This window comes from Sesamum indicum, linkage group LG7, assembly GCF_026168435.1.
Source record: "Sesamum indicum cultivar Baizhima isolate 11 linkage group LG7, ASM2616843v1, whole genome shotgun sequence".
In the NCBI taxonomy this organism is placed as follows: Eukaryota; Viridiplantae; Streptophyta; class Magnoliopsida; order Lamiales; family Pedaliaceae; genus Sesamum; species Sesamum indicum.
Genome location: NC_142663.1, coordinates 15,381,692 through 15,398,401, shown reverse-complemented (window position 1 = coordinate 15,398,401; position 16,710 = coordinate 15,381,692). Strand labels below are relative to the sequence as shown.

The following is a 16,710-nucleotide window of genomic DNA, read 5'->3' as shown; positions in this document are numbered from 1 at the left end:
AGACCTAAGTTAAACTGACTTTATGAGCAATAATGCACTTAAAATAATTCACCACCCTTTCTTTTTCAAGTTTCTATCTTTTTTCTAATTAAGTAAGTTTAGTTAGCTAGTTGGCATCCAATCTTCATCCCACTTCAAACTATATCATAATTAATTTAATCAACATATTATTAATATTTGAATGTTCCTTGTCAATCAAATTAATTCTATTTACTATTTATAGGAAAGTAATATTTGATTTTCAACTTGCAATTGAAATAATTTATTTACATGATTGTTTAACCAATTTGAGGGGGTGAATATAATAATTCACTACAAAAATAGAATAATTAAAAGGACAACAATTTTTTATTTTTTATTTTTAACGTCATTAATTATACCATTCTTGCATCAAGTGATGTAATAACTTTTGATAAATGAAATTTGGAACAAATAATTATGTGGCAACATAACATAAGATAAAATGTATTGATATTTTAGGGAACAAATTAAGACGTAGATGTCATTTGCAATGAAAAAGGACAAAATAATTATGCAGAAGATGGCCTAATCTTGCATGCAAGGGCCAACTAACATCCAATCTACTGTCATGTCCCCCCTAATTACGTGTCAAAATTATAATTGAGTCTCATAAGATTTATTATAATTATAAATATTTTTTTATTATTTAAAAAATTAAAAATACTTTATAAAAATTAACGATCGTCTACAAATATCTTGTCGCAATAATTTATTGTAGTGGGATACTTATTAGACGATTATTAATTCGATGGGGTACATATAATTTTTTAAAAAATAAAAAAATTTATTTAATATCGAAATTTAGGAAAGCCCGTTGTAATTTGGAATAATTATAATGAATAGCCATTTTTTTTCCTTAGCACCTATTCTATTGCTTCCTTCTTATAATAATGTTTGTTTAGGGGTGTTGAAGAAGAGGTACTGAGCTCAAAACCAAATTAGTGGGTTGAGTTATTAGCCATAGCCCATAGGAACTCAATCGAGATGTCCATTTTGTCCAGATTTTAACATGTAAATGACTCGTCCACCCTCAATTGCTCCTTAATGTGCAGTGCATTAATAAGTTAAAGTCAAATTTGTAATAAGGTCATTTCATATCTACACAATTGTTATGTAACAAAGTAAAAACACATGATAATTAGGCCACTTTTACTTTGAGTTATGAGTTGGAATATCCCAATTAATTGCATTTAATTTTTTGTTTTTTAGATATTAGTAGTTAAAATCTGCTATTATTACTTATTATAATTGAATTACACTCCTCAACTTATTCATACTATTATCTTCCTAAATTACCAATAACGCATCTCAATATGCTGAACAATAACTCAAGTCAATAATACATCAATATGACTAACAATGATAAATAAATTACAATAATTCACATAAAATGAAACAAATATCTGCATATTCGACGGAACTCGAAACGGTAACTTTAAATTTGTTCATGGAACATCAACCTTAATTTTAACTATTAAATTAAGACATCATTAATAATAACAACGCTCATCTTACTACTATCACAATTTGAAAATTACTTGATTCAACAATTGAAGGAAAAAAAAACAACACGTATTGTAGCATGATGGTGGATTAAGATGCAAGCATTTGGAATTTTGGAACTTCTTTCTAATGTAAATTTTTTGAGATTTTGTTTTTTTAACATTTAATATTGAAACATGCACTTTTTCATACAAAAAAAGAAAAGAAAAATCTGATATTGGAATAATTGAATTGTGACCACAAAAGTGGCTTGAGAAAGGCATAGGGGTCATCTGAGCTGAGCATGTGGTTGGTAGCTAGGGCACTCAAATCATAAAAAAGGACAAATGAGGGGATGCGGAATAGGTGGTGCCAGTGGTCCACCACCGCTGCTATAGACTAGGTTTAGCTCATTTCACTTTGGGATGATTACATCTATACTACACCATATTTTATCATTTAATAAATTATATTTAATATTTTAAATAAAAAATTATTCAACTTGTTGATATTAATAAATAAATTGAAAGAAAATTCATAATTACTCTTAATTGATTCATTACGGGTCAAATAATTTTTTTATGATCAAACTATCCTTGTACATCTTCACACCTATAAGGGTAGTTTGGTTAAAAAAAAATTATTTGACATGCAATAAATTAATAACAAGTCAATTAAGAGTAAATGTGAATTTTAATTTTTTAATATCAATAAGTTCAGTGAATTTTGACTCTTGAATCTATTTATACTTAAAAGAAAAAAGAAAAAATAATTATATGCACATCATATTCCACAAAATTTATGTTATTTATACCATCTAAAACTGTAATTCTATTTTTACAATTAAAAAATGGATAATTATATTTAGGGCAAAATGCACACACACACCCCAACATATGGGGTCATTTACACTTTTGTTCTCAATTTTTTTGTTTTTTTATCTTCCCCACCTAACTTTTTTATTTTGTTACATCTTGCATTTTTTGAGGAATGATGATGGAATATTCCATTCAAGTGTGTAAACTCGCTTGATTTTGGATTTGGCAAAATGTTATATGCAAACAGCCTCTCAACGTATGAATAAATAAATAATAGAAAAAAAGAGAAAAAATTCAATATATAATTTGCAGATAAATAATTTCACTTTACTAGATAAAATCAAATTGAAAAATTATTAACTTTCTGCAATATTTGGTGTGTGAAATCCATAAATCGAACAAGAAAACTTCAAACTTCAATTCACAAAAAAAAAAAAAACTTTAACACAAACATAAAAATCAATAGAATATTACAAAGATTAAAAAAAAAACACAGATAAGAAAATAAGAAAAACTCAATAACCTAAATGAAGAGATTGGACTTCAACAACCCAAATAAAAAAAAAAAAAAAAGTTTGTAACTTCACAGTAAAACCAAATACACTACTATTATATAAAAAGAGAAAAAATCAAATAAAAAAATCGTGTATTTTTATCGATGCCACCATCAAGCATATATGTGTATTTTAATTCGTGCCACCATTACATTTGGCTTGTAATATGACGTGGTTTATCTGTAAATCAAACATTAAATTTTCTACAAATTTTCTCCTTTTTTCAGAACTTTTCTCTATATTTTTTTCTAAAATTTTAATTTATTTTGTTTTTGTATTTTGTAAAAAGGTTGGGGGACAAAGTGCAAATGATCCCATACGTTGGGATGTTATACATTTAACCTTTACAAATAAATTGCTCTTAGATGCGTGTACACATGTGGACTGAATATTTCATCATTATTCTTCGAAAAATGCAAAGTGCGACAAAATCAAAAAGTTGGGTGGAGAAGTATAAAAGAAAAAAAAAATTGGAGGGCAAAATGCAAAGAATAGTATACGTTGGAGGTGTATGTATTTTACCCTTATATTACCTAATCTATAATTTATTTATATATATATTTTTATTTTGTATAATTTTAAAAATTACTTCTAATTATCAAATAAAAAAATAATTTGTATAATAATTTTGATACACGAGGACAGGTACTGATGAGCAAAAGTGAACGTAGATGAACAAATCCAGTTGAGAGAGAGAGAGAGAGAGAGATGCATGTGATGAGCGGAAGGCCACCTGAACTGAACGTCTGCGACCACAGACAGACAGACACTACCTATGTTCTTAATTGCACTGCATTTACTTCCAGGGAAAAGAGGCCCCACCCCACACATTTCCCAACCCATCTTAATTCTGGAAAGCAAACCAAATTGATGGATGACCAATTCACCATTCAGATTCACCCCTTCCTTTCTAACACCAACCACCATTCAAATTTTTTTTACGCTTTTGGGATTCCGCTAACTATTGATTTATCATGTGATTGGGGGAAAATGAAATAAGTTCACGGATTAATTACTTTTACATCTAATAGTTATAATATGTTTATGCAAATCGTATTTTTTTTTTGAAAATTTATACATATATCCACAAAAAATATTTATATTATTTAAATAAATTATTCTTAATTTTTAAAATTACATGTACGCTATTTGAAAACGCCAACATTATTAAATAAACTATCACTATTTCTTTATTGTCAGAGTTGATTTTATAGTTACACAAAAGACATTATTGATTTATATAAATAAATTATAGATTATAAAATGTAAATATAATTATGCCAAAATTTAATGATATGGGTCATGTTTACCACGGATGAGCGGCTCGAATTTCACATTTAATCCCGCCCCCTGTTGTTTGGAGTAGGCAGTTGTCCGATACAGTGGGCCAATTTGGGGTGGTTCAAAGCCACAAAGCCCAAGGGGTGTTGGTCATTATTCAACAACACGTCAACACCTGACACTCTTTTCTACTCTAGCTTGGTAATTGGTATTGGTATGCAGTCCTCATCTTTTTTATTCCCAGTTGGTGGTATGAGTATGGGTATGGAGTGGCTTGTCTTGAAACGTTTTCTTCCTACAAAATTTCAAATGCTCACTTAAGAAACAGGAAAATTTGCATAATGATTCCAAAAAAATATATGAAAATATATCTTCCTTCAAGGTTTCACCTAGAGAGTGGGTCCTGGAATCTTCTCAGCTTCCTTCGTCTCCCAAACACGTGGCTGCAAATTCAATTGAAGAAGGGAACAATAAAAAGCAAAGGTACTTACGTAGCACATCGTCACATGCCTTTGATTTGTGTGTTTTCTGTCGAACACTTCATCCCAGCTATATTGCTGCTTATCCTACTCAAACCACCTTTCTGTATAACATTTGCGAAATACCCAATGCCCTACTTCTACATTCCTGCAAAAAAGCATCTTGAATCTTGATGTCAGGTTTTGATTTACATCTGAATCAGGGATTCCAGGTGTACAGAAACAGGCACCGGCCTCTTCATTGTCAAGAAGGAAATGCTATCCTGTGTAAGTTGTGCGCCTGGCAAATTGGTTCAAGGTCATACTCACAACGGTACTTGAGGTTCTACCGCCACAAGACTAAACATGAACTCAAACAATCAATAACTGAATTATCAAATATGCAACAGAGAGAGTGTCGTTAAACAATGACTTGGTACGGCAATCAATAGACATGCTCAAAGACGGTGCCTCAACATTGAGAGCAGAAAATTAGAAAACCAAAGAAAGATCTCAATTTTCCTTTAACTGCTCAGAAATAGATGTAAAATCAGAGCAGAAAACTAAAAACCCAAAGAAGGATTTCAACTTTCCTTTCATTGCTAAAAAATAGATGATAATGTTAAGCCACAGCACTGATACATATGGACCGATCACAATGCTCACCATCAGAGCTTCACCCCTGTATGTACATTTCCATGAAAGAACTGACATCTACAAATAGGAAAATTTTCTACCAGAATCAATCCATCATTTCACCAAAACTAGATGGACCAGAGCCAGATGGCTTCTCTTTTGGATCAATCAAATTATCCATGCTACCACGCGTTTTGCCAATGCCCCCCATAATTGATTTCTCGGACAAGAATACGAGCCCCATTGTAGACAGGCTATTGTTTATAGCATCCACATCTATGGTTCCGCTATAGAGACCCCTGCTTCCAGCAGCAAGCACGTTTTGCTTGTCATTGCTGCTGCTCAAGACAGAAGGTAAAACCTCAAGCAGCTGTGGTGTGCTTTGATTGGAACTACTAATAAGCATGCGAAGTGTTTCTCTAGCACCTTTTTCAACCACAGATTCAGCATTTGGTAGTAAAGGGTCTACAAAATCTTGGTTTAATGGTGGAATAGAGGTGGATATAGCAGGGCCTGCACTGACCAAATACCCTTGGCCACCAGATGAGCAAACATCAATCACTGGAATATGAACAATTGGGTCACAGATTAGAGGGGTAAATGTCGGGATTTGCTGTGAAGTTGGTAACCTGACCAAAGGCTCGGGCAGGAGACTAGGAAAATCTATTGGTGGAACCTCTGCCAAATTCAGCAATGGTTTTGAAGTCAATAGACTAGACGGCCTTGCAGATGATAGCAGAGATGAAAGGGGAGGCAGAGACAATGATTCAGTTGAAGAAATGGGTAGCTCTGGTTTTCCTATGGTGTATTGCAGTGCTGATGCAACAGGAGGGCACCAGCAGTAGTGAGGAGAGAAAGGAGATGGACTTGGTGAACAAGCTTTTATTTCTGGACCAGAAAGTGGCAGCTCCGTGGATTTCTCAAATGCATCCAAAAAATTCAATCCGGCAAATGAGTGAGTTCCATTCACAGACAGGAGTTTTTCTTTCTGGTAACAATTGGAGGTAGATGGATCAATACTGTTTGATGAAGCAAGCAGTTTGCTGTCAATGCATGGAACATGACTCTCCCCACGCCGCCTCAGTTTTTCTCTGGTACCACTCCTTATAGAAGACATGCTTTTTTGCTGGCCCTCTTTGAAAGAACTTGACCTGGGACTGAGACTGCCCTGATAGATCAGGTTTGTCTTTGACCCTTGACTGCCACACTGCCGGAAACGTGAACTCTTGTGACAGTTAAATGAAGACTGAGGAGAATGGGTTTCGGAAAAATTAACTGAGTCATCTGGAGGCGTTGCTGACAGAATGCCACAAGCTTGAGCACTAGTTACCATTGATCCAGCAAGATAAGCTCGAAGATGAGTTGCGAAACAGCCGAGCCGTGACTCGCTAATTCCAGTTAATTCAGCCAGTGAAGGTTTTCTCATAAGCAAATCCTTCATCTATACAGAAAATAAATGACAAGTACTAAAAATTATTTTCAACCACATAACTGAAAATTAAATGGATGTTCCACAATCTTACCTTTCTGAGTAATTCGTTACCCAAGAGTGTAGATTTTTCAGCGCACCAAAAATAAGAAACCACGGTGTTGGAGGTCTTTATTAAGAAAGACCGACCAGACTTGTCTGCAGAGATTGCTTCAATTTCTATGTCAATGGACTGAACCTCAGTGCTGAATGTTGCCAGCCTCTCCACAAAACCATCATCTCCATTAAATGATATGCGTAAATCAGAAGTTGGCAAAAGTGTGAGGCACAAATTCCCCCTGTTCAATAATAAAGAAGCAAAAGGTTCAGATGATAACAATCAGCATGAGAAGATCATAAGAATATTTCATGTAAAAGGAAAGTTTTCATACTCGGTGCAGACTATGGTTTCCCATCCCTGATTCCCACCTAATAATATGTAACGATGATAATAAAGTGGAAGCCAAACATTCAGGTCCTAGAAGCTCATCTATCCACTTTCCAAGCGATGCATGAAAATCATAATACACCTCATTTAGACTCTTTCAGTGATCTAATGCTGCCACATCAGGACCGTAAATTCCAGAAGATGCACCACAAAGTCAGCCCAGCATTAAGTTATTACTATTAGCATGATCATGAACTACAGCATTCAAGCATTTTATTTTCCTTCCTCATTCCCCATGTAAATGAAGTCTTAGCAGCCATTATTTTTCAGTAATTGCTCTAGAACTGTTTTTTTGCCTTCCTTCCCAACATCATCCCCCCAAACCCCCAACTTAGTTATAAGATCTTAAGCAGAAATTCTTCACTGAGAAGATGAAACAAAAGACATGCCAACATGTAGCCAACCAAAGAGAGAAAACACTAATGATTAGGTTTGCATGAAATGATGAAGATATTTTTAAGACATTCCTGCTACGAACTAAGCAGGAGTTGCATTATGTTGCTTGAACTGAAATACAGAAACCAAATTATTGCTGTTTCTCTAAATGGTTTGGTCAAAAAGTTACTGCTGAGATAGATAAAGAGAAATGTTGAAACTTTAATCTTCATAATAGCCATGTCAAAATTAATCTTCGTACCTATTCCTAATCAAGAGAATGCTAGAAAACAAAAAGGCAGGTCCCAAACACATGTCCAAATCTTGAAAGACTAATTCAAAAAATAAACATCATGCTTATACTTTCTAGATCATGTCCCCAAATATAATTACAAGTGACTAAATTTAGTTAATGGAAGATGATAGCTAGATTCATGCAATATGAAGCAAATTAAAAAATAGATAGGAAGCAACTTAACAAAAGAGGTAGGACGCAAATAAGTTAAGGAACACAGAAAACGTATTAAAACTAGAAAGATGAATATAAACAAGGATAAAGGTGTCAGACTGGAACAATAATAATTCAATATAAAAAGTCAAAGTCTGACCAAGTGCGATATAATGTATTAATGTAGGAGCATGAAGCTACCTTTACTTCTTCTTAATTCAGAGATCATAATAGTATACGCCCAATTTACCTACAAGTCAAAAGATATTTTCACTTGGAAGGATGAACAATGCTACCATTAACAATCTAAGATACAGCATCCCTAAATATTTAGGCATCACAGATAATGGAAATAACATATAAGAGTTATGTAAAGTATACCCTAATTAGAGAAGCATGACTTAACAACTAATGTCTACAGCTCACATCATTAAAGTACAAACAAGCTAGAATGGAATACAAACTTACTAAAAGTAAGGACATAAAATAACATAAACAAGGGTGATATAAGACCGTGAAACTTAAGATGGTAAATTCACAAAATGATAATCTCAATGTCTTCACATAAGAAAATCCACCACAATCTCCATTATACCAATACGACAAACATATATACCACACCAACCTTCCCTGGTATCTCCACATGTCATATGCACCTCCTAGCTATGAACAGTCATATCAAGACGCAGGGATCTAAGACAGAATCCAGCATGCAGTGCCGATCAAGAGGTGATTAATATATGTCTGCAATTCACGCATAAGACACTCAAAACATGAACCCTAAACAAGTTTAGGGATCAGATATTATAAAATAACACTCTACTCCTATAAGTCATTTATTGGGTAAATAAATAACTATATCCAAAAAAGTTCAACCAATTTGAAAAGATTAATGCTGTACCGATGAAAATGAACGTCAGTAAGAATCCTTAAACACACAGAAAGCAAGTTTCTTATGAGAATTGCAGTAAACAAAATTTAAAAAGTGAAAAGTTCACGTAAAAGTATATAAACAGCACGTAAGAAGCAAATAACACCAGTATATGCAGTTAAACATAAATTTAACAATATCTAATAGGAGTTCACAGCAAAGGAATGCAATCAATAGGACCAAACAGAAGTTGATTTTAATTTGTTTACTGATATCAGCTCACAATGTTTTTGTTGTTTGACTGACATGTCATCTATATCCTTCTCTTGAATTTACCCTCCAACAACCTCATGGTCCAGAGTCATACTGCTGAAGTTAGTTCATTCCCCTGAATCTCACTACTACAATATGTTTTTGCCTCTATTAGATTAGCATATTTACAACAGACTTTAAAAATTGATTACACTCGAAGTAACACAGGACATGCAACTGTGTATTATTTAAACTTATTTTCACCACATGACCCAACCCAATTTCACAAGGAATAGAATCAATAGTCAATTTCCGTACTAAGCAATAAACTGACATGGTTTTAGAAAGACAGATGACAAAGTAGAATACAAGTGAAATAGATGACCATGCAGAACTTTGTTTCTAGCTTAACAAATCACAGGATCCAACACTGGAGACGGTTATGAACTTAATCCTCACCCATATTTACACTTATATCTAAAGCTGTCCACCCCCCATCCGAGAGAGAGAGAGAGAGAGGGAGAGAGAAAAGGAGAAGAAGATGAGGGAGAGGGAGAAGAAGAAGAAGAAGGAGAAGGAGAAGAGGGAGAAGAAGAAGAAGAAAGAAGGAGAAGGAGAAGGAGGAGAAGGAGAAGGAGAAGAAGGAGAAGAATCCTTCACCCAACCCCCCTTTGGCTTTTCGGCACATCCCTGAAGTCCAGATATCTTTGGAAGTGCAGACAAAAAGCAATAATAATATGTAGAAGCGAACTTTTTCCAGACATGAGAAATGTCAAAATGATATAACTATTTGCAGATTCCAAAGTGGAACCATAAGGTCCTAAAAGCCCACAAAAGCCTTGCAACTACCTGATAGATGTTGGAGAAAGAAGTGTTCCTTGCTTGTTGATCTTCCCGACCCGTATAGAAACCAAAGGTATGCACAAGCACCTGGCTAGCATCCCAACTTCTGATGGCTCAAAGTGCTGTTCCACGAGTGAAATAGGTATAGGTCAATAGGTGAGGGAAAATAGTCTTTTAAAATCAAAAGCATCAGAATCTATCAGAACAAAGAGAAAACAAAACAACTTCAAATCAGAAAAAATTTCCTCCAGCGAACCACTTCAGAAACACATCAATCACATGGTTTCAATAAATGCATAACTGAACAGTGATAATAAAAAATAAATAAAAATCTAAAAGCGCTTTAGATATGACACTGGAAACGTTCCCCTTCAAATTCACTATAAATTAGGAAAGCATTCCAGGTCCACAAATATCACACCATTATAACTGCCTAAGAACAAAACAATAAAACCACAGAAAGGATTTTGATTTATTAGCATAGATACCTGACTTAGATGAGCTAGCAGACGATCCTCTGCCAGACCCGTGGACACATTTAGCTTCAGCAAAGGCTTCAATCTCTCATCCGCTCGGCAAGCCCCCATCACCTGCATGTCCAATGCACGAAGCCATTGAAGAACACCATCCTCCCTGTCGCTTCTCTGCAGCAGCAGATCCCCATCCCCATTCTCCACAAATATCTCCGTGAGCCGCCGCGTGACGGATGCTGGATTCGCTCTCGCCGACGTCTCACCACCGCTCGAAGAAACCGTGACCGAATCCTGGCCGTCGGAAATTTGATCCGCGCGATCCGCGTTATCCGTCTGTCTACCGTTCGCCGATTGATGCTCCTCGGGATTAACCATTTCAAAAAAATCTCAAAATTGCTAAAATCAATGGAGAATCTATCGAAACAATCACAAATTCCAATCAAACTAACAAATAAAACCCCGAGTTGAGAATATCGAGGGAGAAATTTTCAGAGAGAAAAATAGAGAGAGAGAGAGAGAGAGAGAGAGGAAAATATCCCCAAACAACGACTGCCTGCACCCAACTCCGGAAATGGAGAGATAAGAGACCATCAGATTTTATTTGTAGGCAGAGCAATGGACGTGAAACTTTCTTCTTAAACCGGGTTTAATGCCAGTCTGAGGTCCGGAAGTACACGTCAGATGAGGGCCCACCGGATATAAGTGGGGCCCGGAAACTACCAATGGCGGTGGTCGATTTGTCGCCACGTCATCAACAGCGGCTAAGAACTGAAGCCACACACACAACCCCACTTAGACCAACTGATTACACTATTAAACTTCACACGGCTAACGATTTTATTGTTTAATACTTAAAATTGAAGTCTGAATTAATATGATAATTGAGTTTCTCAAATATGTATATGTTTATTTTATTTTATACCTACCGCTCTAATAATAATTATTTAAGTAAAGTACTTGAATTCATTAAAGGGGATGAAGGAATTGAATTTTATTTGATTTAAGTAATGAATTGAAGACAAGGACTTGGACCTAACTTAAAATGGACAACTAACATCCCTACTGCTACCTAAATTAATGTTTCACAATGCTACAAATGATTAATTGTGCTTTTCTTTTCTTGTTTCTATTTATTCTTAATTTTTACTTTATATTTGTTTGTAAATATGACAAATTGTGTTGTTTACTTTTTTTCCAATCATAAATATCTTCGTCATTTTTCAGTTTAATTTGTGCTCTCTTTATATAGATGCAGATTAATTTTTTATTATTAATTTACTAAAATAATAGTATATATTTAATATAAATTAGTGTGATATTAACGACAAAAATAAGCTCATGAAAAAATAAAATTGTAAGTTTTACTCAAACAATGTATTAATTTGGACAAAACTTACACTAAAAAGACAAATATTATTTTTGATGTGGTTTGTAATTTAATCGATATCCCATTAAATGGGAGGGATGGAAAGTGGTGGAAAAGACATACTGATTTGGAATGGTGTTATTCATTAAATGATGATGCATATGAATTATTTGGGCCTTTGATTGAGAACGTAAAGAGGTGAAAATGTGATGCAAGTTGGGCAAACCTAAAAAGGCTAAAATTCAACACAACAAATTATGTAGATTAGCCTTTGGGTTAGGCAAAAAAGATAAAAAATAGAGAGAGGACAGAAATACATGTCTCCATTCTCAAATATCTCTAATATGCTTGATTTTGTCTTTTGTATTAAGTATAAACTTAATAAAAGATAGAATAATTATACTGATCTCGTCTGTTATTATGAAAATATACAAATTTCTCCTTGTCATTATGAAAATTACATAGACTTACTTTGTTGGTTTATTATGCATTTAAAAATCCCCCCCTTCATTAATGAGATTAACAATCAATATTGATGTTAGCCAAAATATTTAAATAACCTTCCTATTTTGCCGTTGGGTAGGGTTTTCACAATTTTTGCTAACCAAAATACCCTGGATTGAAATTTGTAATTCTTATAACTAAAAAGGTGTTCATGTTAATAGACTAAATATATTTATGTTGTAGTAAGTATCTTTGTATTGTTTGTGGCTTTTTAATGATACAAATTTGTTGATCTGGATAGCTAAACATTTGTACTTTACAGATCATATTATCAATTTCTTGTGGTGGTCATATTATAAATATATAAGCTTGAAAAATATATTTTTGGGGATGACCATAATGACACATATGCGTTAATAAGATGACGAGTAAAGGCTCACTGTTTAAGCATCGCATATGCGACCTAGTATGACCAAAAATACTACTAGATATCCACCTTCAGACCAACAAAAAAATGTCATTAATTCCAACAAAACAACTGTTCAATTTTCCACCCTCATGTTTAACAACCTAACATTCAGAAATGTCATTTAATCCCAACAAAATACCAAGGCAAACTAAAAAGTAATTTAAAGATTGAGGTGTTGAAACTGAATATCCTGTAAAAACAAAAAAAAAAAGGAAAAGAAAAATGTTGGGCGGAATGGTTCTCTGTCATTCCAAACTTGACTTTATCTCTTTTTTAACGTTAATACCATTAAGACTGCAACTCCCAATCTCAGTCCAGTTCTCAACAATTTCAAAAGAGGCATGCATACTGCATTGCCACCCTCTCCCAGCATTAACAACACTCATCCTCATCCAAAGAAACATGAGCATAACAAAAGCCAATATTGTCCAATATTTTGTTACCTAATTTTGTACCAGATGTGCTTACAAAAGTATAAATTTTCTACATTCCATTTATCAACCGTAACAACGATCAATTAGAGGAATGCGTTTGTAATTTTTGAAATAGTGAAAATAAACAAAGCGTACTGTGTTTCAATTAACTAAGGAGAAGATGATCATAAGAATATAATAGGCTGAGCATAAGACTCAATTCTCCCCTATATTTGTTCCGGGATAAATCCAATGTCAGGGTACAAAATCCAAACTTAGTTTTCAGTTACTGTGATCCATACTAAGTAAACTAGTCTGCATGTGTTTCTGTCCAACAAAATCCACCAGACTAAATTGCAAGTTTTGAACTCTATTTGCTCTTTTTACTTTCTTTGGCATATTCATTTATTAATCCTTCGACGTCCTTCCAGAAAAGCCCCTCGACCAAAACTCCATCCTCGGTGAACCTACAACAATATGTGATCAGCAGCAAAATACTAAAGTAAGTGGGAAGGCTAAAAGAATTTGTTTCTGGTTTCTGGTTGTAAGCGTCGAGAGATTACCACTTAGTCACGCTTTTAGTCAATTCTACTGGTGGTTTTGCAGATATTGATTGGGGATCCGCACTGGCAATGGTAAGTGTATACATATCTGAGAATCTTGGCAGCTTAGATGTGACAATTAACCCAGTCGAGTTGAAAGATCCCTGTTGAAGCAATTCACAGATATTTCAGTTTCTCTAAGATCAGGTAGAAGGTTACTCTACATGCAAAATATGTTGTAGTCTAATATGATAGCATATAACACGAATGAGGAAGTAAAATGATGGTTTTAGCTTCAAACAGAAAGTTCCTTACACCCTTTTGGTATAAGAAGTTGAGGATGCAATGCTCCATAACATTAGTAAGTGAAATTCAAGTAAATGATGAACCAAGAGGTACTTCCAGAAACCTAAAGCTGTAAGGTTCTGTCAGATACTTGTTAGACAATAGCCCCTGCATAAGATTCTTACATAAGTTTCTAATAACCTAGTCCACCAGCCCTCGAGTAAATATCATATACATGAATAATATAACCAAATTCACTCAGTCAAAATCAACATCATGTTTACTCACAAATGCATTGAGTAAGAATTTTCAACTTAATTTCTCAATCTATATTCATTAGAAAGAACTTCAAGACAGAATGATATCAATAATGCTTAAATCTACAACTATTTTTCCCTTGTCTTGCAATGCAGTATCTCATCAATTACTGAACCTCTAGCCACAGATCGCCAGTGACAGGCTCACAGAATTGTGCTGTTAATCAAACTTTGTCTTTGCTGGCAATACATGAGTATTATATAATATATATATATTCTGAAGCCGATGAGAAAGAAAGTAATCTTTTGCACTTCCATTCCCGTCACCTCTACTCTTCCTCCTTCCATTAATGGACAGAACCAAACTCAAACTATGAATTTTAGAATTCCTCAGCAATATAACAATTACAATACCACATCACATGCAAGTGCTAGTTAGCATATACCTAAAAAAATATCCTATCAAAAGAACACCATACGCTTATTTAATCTTCAATTAGTCAATTAAAAATAAGCGCCATAACTGATAGACCTATTGAACACACAAAAGCAGATAACTAGCCGCAGAAATTTTGGGTTCCTGTCGTAGTTTTATCACCAATTTTGCAACATGGGACAATGAAGATCACAAGACAACAATTATCCCGGGAAGCACAGGAGAAAGTCTTTGTGACAGGAAAAGATGCAATTAATGACAGTCAACTCAATTGGGAGACAACATTGATATAAAATGTGCATATTACATGAATATACAACAACGGTTTGAACAAAGATTCTTAAATGGATTTTATCAGAATAAATTAAGAACTAGAGTTGTAGATGACTCCTCACCCACAGTCAAATCAGTTAATGGAATTTATAGTGAAAACCCCTCAGAAAAATACTACCTCATGATCCAACTCAAAATATTATCAACTCGAAGTTTGCTCCTACTGCTGTCACTGGCTAGCTTGAATCCTTATATAATTTCATAAGAGGTACAGAGAACCAAGGTATTGGAATTGGAAATACAAATGGAAGCAGATCGAAATAGAAGGAAAAGAATACAAGAGGGTTTTCATAAAATTTACTCATTAATGGAAGGAAACAATTCATATATGACATGTTACCTGTTGACTGTATATTGTTTTCAGGCACATAATTTCATACAAACTACAATCATAACACGATAACATAGGGAAATTTAATGAAACACTCAGCAACAATAAGTTATTATGCATACATATCAACAAATAAGACAGCCATTCTATAGAAGAAGCAATCAAATAGATAAACTAATAGTAAGAGACTGACAACAGTAACTACACCTGCAACTTCAAATTCCAAATAAAACACCATCAGAGTGGAAAAGTGCCAAGTGCAGACATACAAAGAAAGAGGGATGACTTACTGGTGGTGGATAGGTGAATAGGATGGCATTCTTTTCCTTGAAGTATATAATCAGTTGTAATATCCCATTGAGTACAACATACTTGCCAGTGTCAAAGATTGAACAAATAAGGCTTTTGCAATCGAGAAATAAGGGAAACCTCAAATAATAAAGTGATAAAACTGCCCAAAACATCCTCATCATCCCGGAAGCAAGAACAACCATAGGAACAGATATTTTCATGTTTTTAAATTTTTTATGCAAAAAATACCTTAATCACCATTAGTCAAATGAAAATCTCCGATTTTGATACATACAGAAATCTATTTCCCAATTTCTTATCTTCAGAAGAGACATACGGCACTCACTCTTTAACGCCTATCTTTTCTTTCATCAGTTATCCTAACGCTCTTTTCAGAATTCAAATCTTATGCACGTGATAGATTTTTCTGGGAAAGCCAATTTGCCAAATTAAACAAAACTCAAGAATTCTGGGAAGCGAAATTGCCAAATTAAACAGAACTCAACAAATCCCATCCATCTGTTCTTTTGAAATCAAGACAAAGACTCATGCCAGGGGAAGGATATAACGCGATGCAACCTATGAGGAAATTCCGGTTCTCAGGAAACTTCTTGTTGTAAAACTGCGCAAAAAGTGCGACGACAATGATGATCACCCCAATTAACAAGCGAATGTTACTCATCCTCACGTCTTCCGGATACCCTTTGGTAGTCACGATCTACAACCAGAAAACACACCTTAAGATCAAATTCAATTCCCAAAACGGAAAAACAATTGAACCAAAAACTATACAAAAACAAATACAACAAAATCACGGAAACTGATTACACCCGTTGTGTGGTGAAAAAATTACTGACTTCGGTGACAGACTCATCAAGAATGTGTTTGATGGAGTGATGATCCAAAAGATTGGCCTTCTTAGGGTTTTGCTTGGTAGCCATTTCCCCTCTCTCCTACTGCAAATTTGTCTTCCCTCAACTTTTTTAGGGTTTTTGTCTGAAAATGAGTGAATTCTACAGTAACTGAAATTGTAAGACTGGAGACAGAAGGGATGACTTGGAAGAAATGGGCTGCCTTCATGGGCCTTACTCTTTACTGGTCTGGGTTTCATTCAT

General features: G+C 34.4%; 2 protein-coding genes across 3 annotated transcripts; both read right to left on the bottom strand.

The window, feature by feature from the left end:
• Positions 1-5,194: 5,194 nt before the first annotated feature.
• Positions 5,195-11,013, bottom strand: LOC105167077 (uncharacterized). The gene is made up of 4 exons (XM_011086641.3): positions 10,444-11,013; positions 9,962-10,077; positions 6,774-7,017; positions 5,195-6,691 (listed from the first exon to the last, which is right to left on the bottom strand). Exons 1-4 carry the CDS (start codon positions 10,801-10,803, stop codon positions 5,357-5,359), a joined length of 2,055 nt encoding a protein of 684 aa, XP_011084943.1. The 5' UTR covers positions 10,804-11,013; the 3' UTR covers positions 5,195-5,356.
• Positions 11,014-13,330: 2,317 nt separating this feature from the next.
• Positions 13,331-16,551, bottom strand: LOC105167076 (Microsomal signal peptidase 25 kDa subunit (SPC25)). 2 transcript variants are annotated; one of them, XM_088882312.1, is made up of 5 exons: positions 16,453-16,551; positions 16,167-16,313; positions 15,595-15,675; positions 13,684-13,826; positions 13,331-13,587 (listed from the first exon to the last, which is right to left on the bottom strand). In XM_088882312.1, exons 1-5 carry the CDS (start codon positions 16,534-16,536, stop codon positions 13,491-13,493), a joined length of 552 nt encoding a protein of 183 aa, XP_088738438.1. In that variant the 5' UTR covers positions 16,537-16,551; the 3' UTR covers positions 13,331-13,490. The 2 variants fall into 2 exon arrangements, with proteins under 2 accessions (XP_088738438.1, XP_088738439.1); XM_088882313.1 differs by having other exon boundaries at positions 15,595-15,707; positions 16,202-16,313.
• Between the last annotated feature and the right edge of the window lie 159 nt (positions 16,552-16,710).